At 38.3% G+C, this 14839-nt stretch overlaps 1 protein-coding gene across 4 annotated transcripts; it reads right to left on the reverse strand.

The window, feature by feature from the left end:
* Positions 1-95: 95 nt before the first annotated feature.
* Positions 96-10832, reverse strand: pik3ap1 (phosphoinositide-3-kinase adaptor protein 1). Of its 4 annotated transcripts, XM_027000419.3 has the most exons (17): positions 10577-10832; positions 9408-9834; positions 8878-9131; positions 8416-8557; positions 8067-8209; positions 7683-7815; positions 7301-7497; positions 6725-6893; positions 6352-6423; positions 5583-5855; positions 5314-5376; positions 5002-5201; positions 4804-4876; positions 3781-3948; positions 2511-2581; positions 2168-2256; positions 97-744 (listed from the first exon to the last, which is right to left on the reverse strand). In XM_027000419.3, the coding sequence occupies exons 2-17, from the start codon at positions 9811-9813 to the stop codon at positions 630-632; spliced, it is 2568 nt and encodes an 855-aa protein (XP_026856220.3). In that variant the 5' UTR covers positions 9814-9834; positions 10577-10832; the 3' UTR covers positions 97-629. The 4 variants fall into 4 exon arrangements, with proteins under 4 accessions (XP_081581305.1, XP_026856220.3, XP_081581303.1 ...); XM_081725179.1 differs by lacking the exon at positions 10577-10832 and having other exon boundaries at positions 96-744; XM_081725177.1 differs by lacking the exon at positions 9408-9834 and having other exon boundaries at positions 10577-10831.
* Between the last annotated feature and the right edge of the window lie 4007 nt (positions 10833-14839).

Below are 14839 nucleotides of genomic sequence, written 5' to 3' on the forward strand. Positions count from 1 at the left end.
GGTTTATGTTTCTTTCTCCTTCACGTTATTTCTATTACCTCTTCAAAATTGGTTCTGAATTTTAATCTACGTTCAGGAATTGTGAATGCACATCACAGGGAGACAAAATGCATTTGGTCAGAACTGAAAGTTTAATGTTGGCCTCTGAATAAATACAAACAAATGGTAGAAAATATTAGATTTTATATCGACAGTAATGTAAATTGATATGATTGGATTGACCAATATGTGTAGGTGATGGGATTGTATGTGAAGGACATTTCTAAAATTGTTATTGTGTGCAAAAGTGTACAACCAATGACAGGAGAAGATTTTTTATTTTAGGAATTTTATACTACTTATCTTTGTGCTATCCTATTCAAATGTGTTCTAATAAACTTTGTGATACTGAAGAACTTTAGCAACAGTAATCTCAATGCTCTGTAACATAACGCTGTTGTTCGGTTGCACCTTTCTGTTGTTCATTCAAACACATGGCCATTAGAGGGCAGACATGAGAGATCACCTCATTACGAAACGCAAACTGTGTGTGCACGTGTGCTTATTTTCACAAATCCATATAACACAAGCTTGATGTAGCTGTAACAAGTGTACAATACAATGTGAGACGCATGTTGGGGGAGGGGGGGTCACCATAGGCGTCGAGGTACGGGAGGGGGAGGGATGGGTCTCTGCGGGGGCACCTGAGGTAGAGCACGAGATGGGGTGGACACGTAACGCTCATTTTGCATCCTCTCTGGAAACCTGGGGGAGAAATGCCAGAGGATAAATGTAAATTAGGTCAGTAACTTGCTACAAGGCAAGATTGGAGGCAAAACCTACCATCCAGGATAAAAGAACATTAAAGACCACATTTAATGTTACAGGAAGCCAGAAATTTTAGATGAAGCTGAAGGTTGCAAGAAGACAGATTGATCTTCTGCAGTATTGTAAATACTTGTGTTGTGCAGTATTAATGCAGTGCTATTGGCATTAATGTTATAAAGTGAAGCGTTATGTCTCTTTGTGATATCACTTTACATGTGAATATGTGGATGTACAATTATGGAGTCTTAATACCACAATATTAACTCATCCGGAGTACAAATCTTTGCATGCTCTTCTGTAATCCAACATTTACAAATTGTTTGTACAGCTCAGGTACACCTTTATACAGTGTGTACAATTAACATATAAAGTAAATGCATAAGGAAAGGTGTGTAACGGGAGATGATGAACAGGTATGGTATGGGAACAGACATATCAAGCAGGCATCGTCATTTTAGTACTTTTCAGTTTACCCCAATAATATTTCAGTTGCAGTCTTAGATGCAACAGTGGGTAAAGGAGTAGTGTTCAAATATCTGAATGACATGCATTACGATGGGCTTATCTACAGGAGGCTGACTTCTGAACAACTGTGCCCACTTTCCACAACACATACAGTTTCTCTGCTCACAACATAGCTAATGGAGTCCTTGTGTTTATAAACTTGTTTAAAAATGCACATTACCTAGTGAAATTGTAGACTAAAAGAATGCATGCTAACATTAGTTGAATGGTGAAAGAAGCAGTGAAGAGGTTCTGGTGTGCAGTTTCACTTTGTAGCTGTTTGCTTAGTGTTTGTGGCTAGTGGCTGGTTTATCACATGGGAAAGTTAAAACCTAAAGTATATCTCTCCAAATATAGCTCTACGTCTCATGCTTCTAAGACAAAGAATGCAGTAGAACCTTCAAGTATCTTGAAACATTTTAAGTAAACACATATTACCTTAATAAATAATGCATACATTTGCTTTTCATCTTGTTCTCACCCACTTTCTCTCACTCTTGTAGTTGCTTTCTTACTTATATATAAAATTAAATTATATTATATATATTATAAAATTAAAATATTTATAAAAATATAAAATTCTGTTTTATATTCAGTGATAATCAGTGTATTAGGGGTTTTTTTTAACACTTCCTCTTCGCATGTTTCCGGTCATGTGACTTATAAAACACTTACACTTTTATCAGAAGTCTCTACTAACCACTATGAGCGAATGTTGGCCCTCTGACAAGTGCGAGATATTTAGCTCATAGATTCAGAATCAGGTGATCAGATCCATCATGAGAGGATCTGAGTCCATACCGCTCATGCTGTGAGTCCCTGGGATTTGTGCATTAAACCACAAAAAAGCACTCACCGTTCGGATGGTCGGGGCGGGATTCTGGGAGGTGGGAGCGCAGGCAGAGCTGGCCGGGTTGGCCGAAGAGGAATACTTTCCTGAGGTTCCTTCAAGAAGACGGAAAGAGGGTTCAGATGGGAAAACGAAAGGACTTCACCCAACCTAACCTGCAGTTTGTACTTCAAATGAATATCCACAGAGGATATGAGTTTGATTTAGCAAGAACTGGGTTTCAAGAGTAACCCATATAACAGGGCTAGGCTATACATTACGTTTATTATTCTCCATTATAGCCATATGAGATGTTAGGAAAAAATACAATACTTATTTTAAAAAAATGACAAAACAATGCAAAGCTCACTTCCAGTTCACCATCTGCCCCACTGCTGTAGCTGATCGTGCTCAGAGTGCTCAGTCTGTTACTACCACTGCCTGCTCATACCACACACACACACAAAACACATTAACACATGCAGTTTAATATATCCGTAAACATTATCAGGAAGTTGTGAAATAACTATTTTTATACTTTTCAGAAGGAAGGAAAGAAAAAAAATCTAAAATACCAAACATCTCAGTGTGACAAACATAGTACACAGTTTAAGATACCAGTCTTCATAAGACACTCACTCCTCTTGTAATGGAGCTTGAAACCAGGTGATGACACCGACACTTCACTAGGTGAGCTACCACACTTTAATAATGGCAGGCCCGTGTGCAAAACAGTTAGGTCTTAGAACCGGTAAAATAAGAGCAGGAAAAAACCAGAGGTGGGGAATCAAACCCCAGCCATTTTGCTGCAAGGCGAATAAGCTCCAGCTAGACTGCGGCGGCCGTTAAACAACCTCTGGATATATCACACTTCAAAGGAAGGGAGGATGACAAAACAGGTGGAAAAACTAAACACCACACCGAGCGCAGAAAAAGCGAAAACAAAGCATACCACGGGCTTGGCTTAACACTTTAGCAAAGACCCAGCACTGAGGGACTGGGTCACTGGGCTTATATAGACTTCTAATAGACTGAATGTCATAACTTCATAATGCGAATATCCAAGGGGCCGATTATATGGTTACTAAATCTCCTATTCATACATATTCCCATAGTTAAATCCAAGTGAATAATTAAAATTGTGACTTTAAATGTTTAAAGTATTCATATTTATTCATATCTACAAAATGATAAGTCAGAATCCTACTATTAAAATGTCACTGCTAAGCGTCGATTATAGTTATTACTTATTGAGACTATAACTGCAGATACAAGACGATCCTGGGAATGTGACAACGTTTACTAAATAAATAAAGTTGATGCTTTAATGTGGTGAAAAACTCCAGAGCCTAATTTAAAAAATAGGTTGTTCTTGTCTATAGCACCGCTAAAGTTGCTGTGGAGGTCGGCCATTCACAGACCACATATAGCGAAAATGTTCATCTTTTCTTAATTAAGAAGCTAATCTCAGTGATGTGCTGCATAAACAGGAAACATTACTGTGGGCTACTGAGAGAGGCAGGCAACTTGTTGCCTACAAACCAGAGATACAGTGGTCTAGTCACATAACAGGCCATTGGCTGCTGGTTTTGGATATAATCTAGCCGAAAATACAAAAGCATAGTGATGAGACTACTCACTAGAGGTGCTGGAGGTACTTCCTGTCTGCCATGTTCCTCTCTGTGGTGGACGGGTAAAATGAGGAGGCTGGGCTGTATTGCGTGGGCTTGGTTCATACACTGAACACTCTACGTTTATATGAGAGCCCCAGCGCAGGTTCCTCTGCATTGGAGCAGTTATCTCCAGCTCTAAATAATAAAATCATTGGGTAAAAACAGTTAAATGTAGTAATATAACTCAAATTAAATGCTTTGTTTCAATGCATGTTGTGTTTGTGTGGTGTTTGTTTTATCATGTAATTGATGCAACAAGTGACATTAGAGTCAACAAATTCATCTTGTCATTTACCTTACAAAGTTCCCTATACATAAGTAATCGAATAAATGATTCAACATAAATGTATTAATGTAAAATATTTTAATATGAAATAGCAGCAATACTGTTTAAAAAAATGTATTATAAAATATTTAGCAAAGCAAGTTCTATAATTCCAGTTCTATGATTCCAGGGATAAACTATTACAAGGGTGGAATGTGACGCCCTCTATTATTGTGCTTAAAGCTGCTGTAATTGATTTCAGAGATGTTGCTAACTAATGAGAGCCACTGAAGGAGTTTGCCCCTCTGTTCGCACCCACACCCACTAGCCAAATGTTTCTCCAAAGCCACTCCATCCAGAAATATGCAGGCTTAGTGCCCTTCTGTACGTTACATGCAGGCGCAAAACCACTGACAGGCCAGGAGGACCGTCCCCTTGTAGAGAGGTGTCCTGGTTGATTAATACAGCTGGGTTGAAACACAAAGTTTTTTTTTCTCTGAGCAACTATTTTAGCAGTTGACATTAGGAAGTAAAAACACTTTAGCCCCAGCATTCTTAAAGTAAATCGTCAATAGAAACACTGAGCCAGTTTTTGAGACTGCTCTCCGGATGAAAACTATATGTCCTATTTTTAACTCCACTATAATTTACCCTATGTAAGTACATGGACTGTATTTTATGTTGTGTAATGGAAACAGTGTTGTGCAGCTGTTGTGAATTCTTACCCTCCACCTTCACACTCCTTCCCTTTTCTTTGTGACGTCGAGTGATGCTGTCTCGTAACCTTTGTAAATTTTCCTACAGGGGCACACACAGAAATAAAAAATTATCTTTATATTACTATGAAATCCAGTTCAGATACATACAGAGTTTACTGCTCTCCAACACTGGACTCCAGCTCCAAGTTCGTGTCCTGCCGGTACCTGCTGGAAGCGGATGGATTGAGACCTTTTTTCCTGGTCAAATTGCCAGGCTTTGAACTCTTGCACTGCCTCCTCTACAGTAAGAGCCCCAACTTTCACCCTCTCCTGCAAGGAGATGAGCTGTCTCTGGCCTGGGGTCTTCATGCCTGCATAGGGGTCATGGGCACTGACTTCCATGACTCTTTCTGGCCATGCTGAATCTGAGGGGTAAAGATCACTTCTGTCATACCTTTAATAACTCTAGTGTACTTTCACCATCTAAAAAGGTCACTCACATTTCTAAATTTAATAAATTGTATATGAGTGGCATACCATCAGAAGTCTGCCTCTGGGTGTGACTGCTTGCAGAACATAACGAATCCTTGGAGGAGAACACTGCAAAAATATGGTATAGAATATTGAAAAGGAGCATATTATGAAATTCAAAGATAGGGTTTTTTTCTAATTACAAGAGTCATAACACAACACAAATCATGTCATCTGCTAAGCTTTATTACAGTGTTTTATCTGAAAGTTGGTTCTCTGCACCACGGCAAATACAGCAGGAATCAGAAAAGTGCTTGTGCATTATTACGTTCCACCTGTGGAAATATAGGTCTTGCATTCGTCCGGTTCTGACACCATGGCTGGCCGAGGAACTGGGGCAGGTGGTCGATTCAGGATGGCAGAAGCAGAGAAGTCTTCATGCTCGTCTACAGTGTCATAGATTTCCTCTGGAGAGCAGATCTTATATGGGTCCTCCTCTTCTGAGTACCTTTCTGAATTGTCCTCTGCTGTCTCTTGGATGTTTGTAATGAGGTAATCATCATTTGCTAGTTCTTGCTCCACAGTCTCTGAATTCCCTTCTGGTTTTACTGGAGGTGTAAATGAATAAAAAAATTACAACTGTCTTTGGAATGGAAGATTATTATCACTATTCAATATTTAAGTGTTAATGTAAAATATTGATTTTTCTTTGTTGTGAACTATCAAGTATAAACACTAACTAACTAATAATTAATTAATTATATCCCAAACCTTTATAAATGCCTCACATTAAAGGTATATATAAAAATTCATAAACGTTTTGCACGTTTCCTTGTAAGTCATATAATAAGTGATACTACAACACTGGAAATACAATATACTATCACAATATGAATAATAATCTTGAAACAAAGTAACTTTTGCATATTTACAATAATTCAAAATGATATAAACAAATTATAGATATTATAGACAAATAATCCTCCATATATATGTCCTCCATATACATGTTTTAACCTACTCTTAAACAACGTCTTTCTATAGCTTAGAAATATTCAGAACAGCTGTATTAACAGAGCATTTTTCACACTGCTGTCCTCTTACCTTGGAAAAATTTTCTCAACAGAGTTTCTTCTGGGTTATCAGACTCACAGAGAGAACTGCTCAAGTCTTCATCTGCACAGAAAGAGATAATGTATAATATATTACATTTTACATTGATCCGTATCTCAAAAAAGCATACATTTTCCACATATCAACATTCCTTTTCCCTAATTAATATTCTTCATTTTAATTTCCTTTTTGTCTGTGAGCAAAGTCAGTTTGTGTCAGCCATTAATGATTAGCTGCATTTCTAGTATCTAGAATGCTAGTATCTCAATTTTACAATTTTACACAATTATTCTTTCCTGTGTAAATGGGTTTTGTAACCACATCGTTGAACCACAGATACTCAGCTGCTATCAGAGCGACTTACATAACTGCAGGTCAGGGTTCAGTTCCATCATAGACTCGTATATGTCCTCCTGAAGAGGGAACTCAGAAACGAAAGTCTGTGACGTATTTGCCATAGGCTCATAGATGTCCTCATCTCCTGGCATTGCCACCGATTCCTCCCTGTGAGACTTGTCCAAGCCTACTGTCTCCTGAAAGTCACAACATACAAAGCATCAGCATAACTGTCATCAGCATCGGTTCTTTTTAAGATGTTTAGAGCCTCAGCATTTGCACTGGCGAAAACAGGTGAGTAGCCAAATGTTCGTCATTTGGTGATCACCACATCCAAGAAGGGTACTAATAATAAAACTATGGGCTCATTTAGAAACTCTAATAATGTGTCACTAGTGCCACTTTACAGATTAACGCCTGAGAGTTTTTATTCAGTATAATATAGTCATAAACATAAACATATATCACAACTGTACTAGGACTCAAAACGGCCAGTTTAACATTGGTGAACTAGAGTGTTCAGGAGCAGGTGATACTTTGTGCGAATGTGCATGCAAAGTCTTCAAAAGGACAAAATACCCCTCTGAACAAGCTTGCGACTTACAACATGGTCATCAATGAGTTGTCTTAAGTCAGGGAAACCACTTTTCTCAGCCAGGGTGCTTGGGTAATCCCCATTCTTGTTCATTACACTGTAGGCCTGCAGTGCTCCTGGACATTGTAGCAACATGCTAGTCAGTTTCTTTAGCCCGTACTTTGCAGAAAAGTGAAGTAACGTTGGGAGTTCCACATTCTGCTGATCTGAGAATCCAAAGAGTACAAGTTTTTTAATACATGGGTTCTTCAGTTTCTGTTCAGTGAATCACTTTCGATCTTGTCTCATTTCACACACTGCACAAAGCCATACATATTGCAATTTACACTCGGTGTTATGAAAGAAATGAAATGCAGCCGTTTCTAATACACTCAAATGAAAAATTGATTACTTGTGAATGTATTCTTCTGTTCAAGCTGATCAATTCCAAATACTTGCAATCCATTTGCAGGCATCTGTTTTTTTAGAGAATCTGTAAACAAATCATCTAAGGCCTCTGATGTATTTGATGTAATGTTAAATGCCTGAAAAAAACGTTATATAATATATGTGAGCATAAAGGTTCTGGCTCACCAAAGTAAATTCCAAAATTAAGAAAACAGATATTTTTGTGTTAAATTGGGTGAAGTGATACTTATGGAAGTTCCTAATTATACTAACACACTGCATCATTTGAAAGGTAACTACTCTGCATAATAATGCACTGCACACCACCAAATATCAATTAAGTGTACGGGAAACAACAAGAAGAATAATCATAATAAACAGCTAGTACCTGACACATAAACTGCATAGGATCCATTACTTTCTCAAGATAATGGTTAATTTCTTCCATTTCTGTGTAGTATGTCAGAGTTGTTGAGCATACACTTGACCCATCACTATAAACATGCAAAGACACAGCCCCAGATGGCATATCTGAAAGCAGAAAAGAAAAATGAATTAGAATAAAATAAGCAGTTAAAACACTGCAACATTTTCAAGACTTTCACAAAGTTCAAAGTATTAGCACTGGGCAACTTTTCCCAGAGCCAAGATGCAAATTCAATTAAAAGTGCAAAACAGCAGCGAGGAACTGAGACAGGTTCCTCTTCCTGAGCTGAAACGAACTGTTTTAAACTCACCAGGTGACTGTGCTCTAACAATATATTCATTCACAAGAGTTCCTGGCACGCGTTTTGTTGAATGCTCACAATGAAATTCCACTTCCATGCTGGCCTGACTGTCCAACCTATTTAGCAAGATGATATAAATGTCCACCCCAGTCTGGAAAAGAAAAAGCAAAACAGCTGAAAAAGAACTGTAGACATCTGAGTGCCAACAAACACTTATTTGTCATGATGCAAGACAATAATCATAACATATTTTCTCAGAGCAGTAAATGTCAGCTGTTTCCTTTGAAATCCACTAAGTAATAAAAAAATTGTGAGTTCAGTGTCTAAATGTGATCTCCCAGCCACACTATATTTAACAAGTCTGGTAACAAATAAGTAGACTCATTCAATGCATCTATTTTATGCACTTTATGGACATTTGGACATATCTTCTAATGTCCCTGGATATTCATTCAAGCCCTGAATACTTACGCCACACAGTATTCTCTGGGGTTGGACAGAAAGGCAGAATGGATCTGCTATTGATGTCAGTGCACTTATGGCTTGCGTCATGATGCCTGCAGACTCATGGTTTCTATCTTGGATATCCGGATGCTCATCTGGTGTCTGGGACTGGTCCAACAGAACCAACTCCTCAGGCCCCTCTAAAGTATTCAGATTCAGGTCGCTTAGTGATGGCATTTCTTCCTCTGTCATCTGTGGGTCTTCAGGTCCAATAACATTTTCTTTTATAAAAACAAATTCCAAACATATTATAAGACCCATAGTGCTACATCCGATTCTCTGCTGTGTCCTACTAACATTATGCCCTGTGTATTGTTAACTACCATTGCCTAACACAGGGTCAGATAAGGAAGCTTGCATATGCTGCCTAAAAGTTCCAAAAGAAGCTTTCAGCCTGGTATTAAAATTTGCCTTATTCTATTTCAGCTCCTGGAAAAAATTTAACAGTTGATATAGTGCCTGAAGTACTATTGCTAGAGAAGGTAAAGACCACATACCCTCAGCAATAACCTCCAGGACTGTTGAGATATATACTGATGGCTCATCTTCTGAATCAAGCTTCCGCCAGCTAGTCCAGTACTCAAAATAGTCCACTAAGCCATCGTTTTCAGACACCCCACAGAGAAACGCTATAATTTTACAGGGAGGGTGAAGAAGTCTCTCATACATGTCCCGCACCTCGGGTTCACTCTGCATGTCCAGGAATGCCACTGATAGCAAAAGCAGGATGCATTTGCTGGACCTGAAAACTGAATAGTCATCATCCCGAACGGAATTATCCCCATCGGCAAGATAGAAGCTGATGGAACCCTGAGGGAAGTGCTGCGATGCATCCAAAATGACCTCAAGGTATGTGGCCCAGTCCTGGGTCTCACTAGTGTGCACAATTAGCACATCACACATGGCAGAGCATCCAGACGTTTGCTGCAGTGAAATAATCAGGAAGACACATATATGTGTTGTGTGTAGTTACCTAGCTTGTAAAAACAATGAAATAACATTAGAGTACTAGATTTTCAGTCATATATTTCAGTCATACAGACCTACATAGGCCACACCCCTAAAACAGACTATAAAGAGATTCTATTTTAAGATGGAGAAGTTTGCTCGGCTATGGTGAAATGAATCTACACTGATAAAGGTAGACAGATGGACTTTCAGCATGAACAGAGTCATTGTTCCCAAGTAACCTTGTTGTGTCATGCCACCAAAGCACACAACGAATACTCATCTAAGCAAACAGCAAGACTAGAATCAACAGCCAGTTTCTCACATTTTTTGCGATGCCACTAATCTCTAAATCTGTACCTATTTTCTACTGCTATGCTTAAATTTGGGGTGTTACAAAGCTTTTAGGGGAAGACTTAGAGTGGTCGGGCTTTGCACTACATATGTAAAATACTGTGTGAGTGCAGTGTTTTTATTAATTCAATATTTAACCGTGGCAAAATACTTGACAGCAGCTGCTGTCAGCAGAAAAGCAAAGTCCAATCTATATAAAATCATACCTTACTAGAAGCCCTGCAATGTTAACCCAACATCTCTGGGTATCTAGTTCAAAGCTCCGAGCAGTTACAATAGGCACAGATCAAATATAACATTGTTACGAAGATATTTATTTGGCTCACCACGAAATGAAAGAAAAAGTTTATTATATGTTACTCACCTTACGTCTTAACAAGAGGCATTCAGGTGTAGCAAAAACTGTGTAGTTCCACAAGGATGCACTTTTATCCTTAATCTAGCCTTGAATATTTAGGTTTTCTAACTTTTCTATGCTATATTAAACTGCAGCCTACGACTTAAACCTATTTAAAAAAAACAGTTTCCTGATATAGTGTGACAACGTCACTTCCTTAAACTCTTCGCAATGTATTACTTTGAATGTGAGAGAAGCAGGGATGGTTTGTATTGACCCACCAGAGTAGAACTGTCTGCTCACTTCCCACAAGCAAACACAGCAGTTAGGCAACATTGCAGCACAGTAAAAATACAGCTCACCCTACCTGAAGCAGTCTATACTCAGTCTGTTTAAAAAAAAAAAAAAAAAATTGACTTTATTTTTAAACAAAAAGAAATTAAACTTACCCCAAGTCTAATGGATGAGATATTTGACAAAATTAAGTTTGGTTTACATTTAAGTATTCAGGTAATTACTGAATCTTGAAAGAACATGGACGGTATTGCTCCCAGTGCAAGTATGAAAAGCATTATGTTGAGAAAATTCAGCTGTATGGATTCGAATTATTTTGTTATTACTTTGCTGTGCATTATTTTCTCCTCCACACTGAATATGCAGTTAACCTTGGTGTACCAAATCAGCCCAGAGCAAAATGAACAAGACATCCAGACCTGATTCAGATGGTACTAGACATTCCAACCAACATGTAAAAGCCAGCAAACCAGTTACACCAGACAGGATGGTAAATGCTAAATATTTTTGTTAGCAAGTCAACAGCAGCGTGTGCATTTTTTTTTTTTAGTGCAGCACCACTAAAGCTTCTGCCTTGCACATGTACCCCTACCAGGGATGAGATTAATATTTCATTCAAAAGCTGCTCTAAGAGGCTTTGACAAGCATTAAAGAGCAGACCTGCCTTTCTACCTTTTAGTAGAGGGCAAAGTACATTTAGAAATACCCTTTGAGATATTACTTGAGTAAAAGCAGAAGTTCTCTGTTTATAGATCTACTTGAGTTTAAGTACACAAGTGCTTGCTTTTAAATGAACTTCAAAAGTAATACTGCGAGTTATTGTAATTATTGCATTATTTTGCTAAACAGTTTTTAGTAAATGACCTGTGAACTTCTGCTCTAGTGTAGCAAATGTATCTTTGATATAAGGCCATAGGCATAGTTGTGCCACAACCTCACCAAGAAAATAGAAAGTTAGAGCCATCTCACATTTTCCTAATATTGAAAGTTGTAGCTGTATCACTCCAGCAAGCTTTTTGTTTTTTAAATTCTATTTAGCAAGTCCAACAAATAAGCGAAATGAAAGGTGCTCTGCACTATGGTTCAGTCTGAAAGTGCATCATATGCTTTTGGATATTTAAAACAATCCAATTTTCTCCCACTTTAGAGTATTGACACAAGCTGCAGAGGGCAAATATAAAAATATTTTACTTTACAAGAGAGGTGAAAGTAAAAGGTTTTTAAAAATATATTTAACAATATACTTAACATATTATATATCTTATATAACATATCATATAGCATATCATATACCTTAATAGTATCCACAACTGAGACTTGTCCATGACTGAATAATGTCAACCAGATGGACGGACAGACAGGACACTTTATCTATTCCATGGAGGAAATTGCAGAACTGCACTTTAACATATTTTCACCAAACCTATAGCTAGGTCAGTTAATTGTTATTTAACTATCTACAGTTATTGTTTCTGCTGCATTGCTATGATTAGTAATCAAGATTATTATAAAGTTAACTGCTTGTTGTGCCTAGTTCTTCTCTCAGTCCTGGAACAGATTGCCTACTGATAACATAAATAAGGCAATAACCAGAATGTTGCTGATTGGTGCCTGACCTGCAACCCAGAAGGCCAATACTAGGATTTTACCTATGAGAAGTCAGATGTTGGCCTCTTGGGTACTGCACTTAATCCAATGCATATATTCGACTGGCTCCTCCTGCACTACAGGTAACAGGCCTATAAGTCTGGTGACTGTTGGTGACTTCCATGCATTCTCACACTTCCTATGCAACTGTAAATGCTGCTACTGTCTTTTTGGTTGACTGTAAAACCACACAAGTGGTCTCACTTCACCCAACCACGTATAGAGAAGGCATGTCCATTGTGGCAGCACTGTGCTCACAACAGACTTAACAGGACTGATCTTCCAGAAGACGAGCACGTCAATGTCATGAAAGAGCGCATTGCCAGACTGCACATCTGGGGCTCTTTGGTAGGAGCTATCAAGTCTGTTACTCACAAGAAAACAAACCTGAAGTTCCTCTTAGACTTGATGATTTGAAACTAGCATGGCAGGACACCGAAGACGGTGGGTACTCTGAAAATGTAATGTGTGACATGGCCTAGAGGAGTCATTATCCTGCTTCCTCTGACTTGAGTTTGGAATTTTAATCAGTGCAATATTACCTTCCCTCCTGATATGTAGATGGCAGTAGTAGGAGGATGTGGGTTTTGAGGGTTTTGAGTTCTTCTGCAACTCCACATTTTTATGGCTGACACCACTTTGTCATGTCACTAATTGGGCACTGCATTCCTGAGACAACACCGACACACTGGATGTTCGTTTCTTCCTGGAGGCTTGTTTGTACTGTTTTAAACATTACTATGCATGAGAGTTAAAGTTAAAGTTTACTCTGTAGAGGCAGAGGAAGTAGGATACCAGTTGAAGCGTGTAGCCTGTGTGTGGTTAAAAACTTGCTATATATACACACTAAACTCCTACAGTCACCTACTCATCATACCTCATGGAACAATAACTTTTACTGTAATTACATAGTGAAAGTGAAAACTCAACTCAGCCAGACCACAGTCTTGTGTGCTTATTGAAGTGCTTTCATACCCCAGCTAATGGCATTGGTCATAAGTGATGAGGATTTACAATGATTTTTCAAAACAAATTGGCATAATTTGTTCATTACATAGTAAAACAAAGCCAAGGGTGCTTGAAAACACTTTGCATATACCTCTGATCTGAGAGAAGATTATTAGACTCGTGGGGAGTATTCGTTATTTTTGTTTTTTCTTTTTGTTACAGGACAGAAGAGGTCAGATGTTCATGAATAATGGGAATGAATTTATTAACACAGAGAATGTAGCTAGAGGGAAAAAAAAAAAAAAAAAAAGTCCAAAATTCCAAAAGCCAGAGAGACAAAAATGAGAGGGTAAACAAATTCAGAGGGAAAGACAAGAGCCGAAAATCCAAAAACCTACAGGGTCCAAACAGAATTTAGGCAAAGAGAATAAACTACACAGTATGGACTAGGAAAAAGTAGTGGAAACACTCCAGAAGGATACAATGAAACAGACAGTTTTATATAAACATAGATAATATAAAAGGGATAATATAAGAGATTCTCACCAATATCATTTGGACAGCAATTGTTGGGTGTGGGTCTCACCTGGATGTACAGTAGTAAGTGAGGAATGTGCCCAGGTAAGTGAACATTCAATTTCATCATCAATCTCTCAACAGATAAATGCTGTTTGTGCCCAGGCTGGAAGGATTAGCTCCTGGTCAGAAGTGTCCTCCGGCTGTGAAATGCGCAACGGGGAATCAGGTTTAGTGTTACGGGGTCCTGGGCAATATATGTTAAAAATGCAAAAAAGGAGACTAATGGCCTGACAAGGATTCAGTTGTTTAGCAGAGCACATATACTTGACCCTTTTAGGAGGGTAAGGAGAAGTGAAGCGATACTGCTAAAATTTCTAATGAACTGCCTGTAGAACTTCACAAAACCCAGAAAACTGCAGTTTCTTGATGGCGGTAAGGAGTATAATACTTATTGTACATAGGTAATGAAGTCAAGGGAATATATGAGAATGTCATCAATGTAAGCAATGACATTCTCGTGAAATTGTGAGGTCTCAAACAACAATCCCGAAGAATGTGTCCTGTACCCCCACAATATCCCACCTGGAGTCATCTCCTTCTCTCCTCTGGGTTTAGATGAGAGGAATCACACTGCATAGACTCAAGTATCCGCCATCTGCATAGGTGGCAAAGTATTCTGTTATAGGACAGAACAGGTCAGATGCTCGTAGATAAAGGGAATGAATTTATTAGCATAGAAAATGTAAGCAGAGGGACAATTAAAAAAAAACACTTTTATAAATTAATTTTGAAAATCAATCTAAGAACATGCAAGAATTTCACTTTATAGCGTGATTAGACTATGCGTTCACTGTGCATATGACAAAAAATCTTGGTCTTGAT

This window comes from Electrophorus electricus, chromosome 12, assembly GCF_041902795.1.
Source record: "Electrophorus electricus isolate QZ-2024a chromosome 12, ASM4190279v1, whole genome shotgun sequence".
NCBI classification, from domain to species: domain Eukaryota; kingdom Metazoa; phylum Chordata; class Actinopteri; order Gymnotiformes; family Gymnotidae; genus Electrophorus; species Electrophorus electricus.

Coding starts and splice junctions, on each gene's coding strand:
- pik3ap1 (XM_081725179.1), bottom strand. CDS start 9,813: ATGTGTGATGTGCTAATTGTGCACACTAGTGAGACCCAGGACTGGGCC. Junction 5,377..5,582: donor CAAGACCTATATTTCCACAG/GTGGAACGTAAT, acceptor ATATTTTTGCAG/TGTTCTCCTCCAAGGATTCG. Junction 745..2,167: donor CCGCCCCGACCATCCGAACG/GTGAGTGCTTTT, acceptor TTTCTCCCCCAG/GTTTCCAGAGAGGATGCAAA.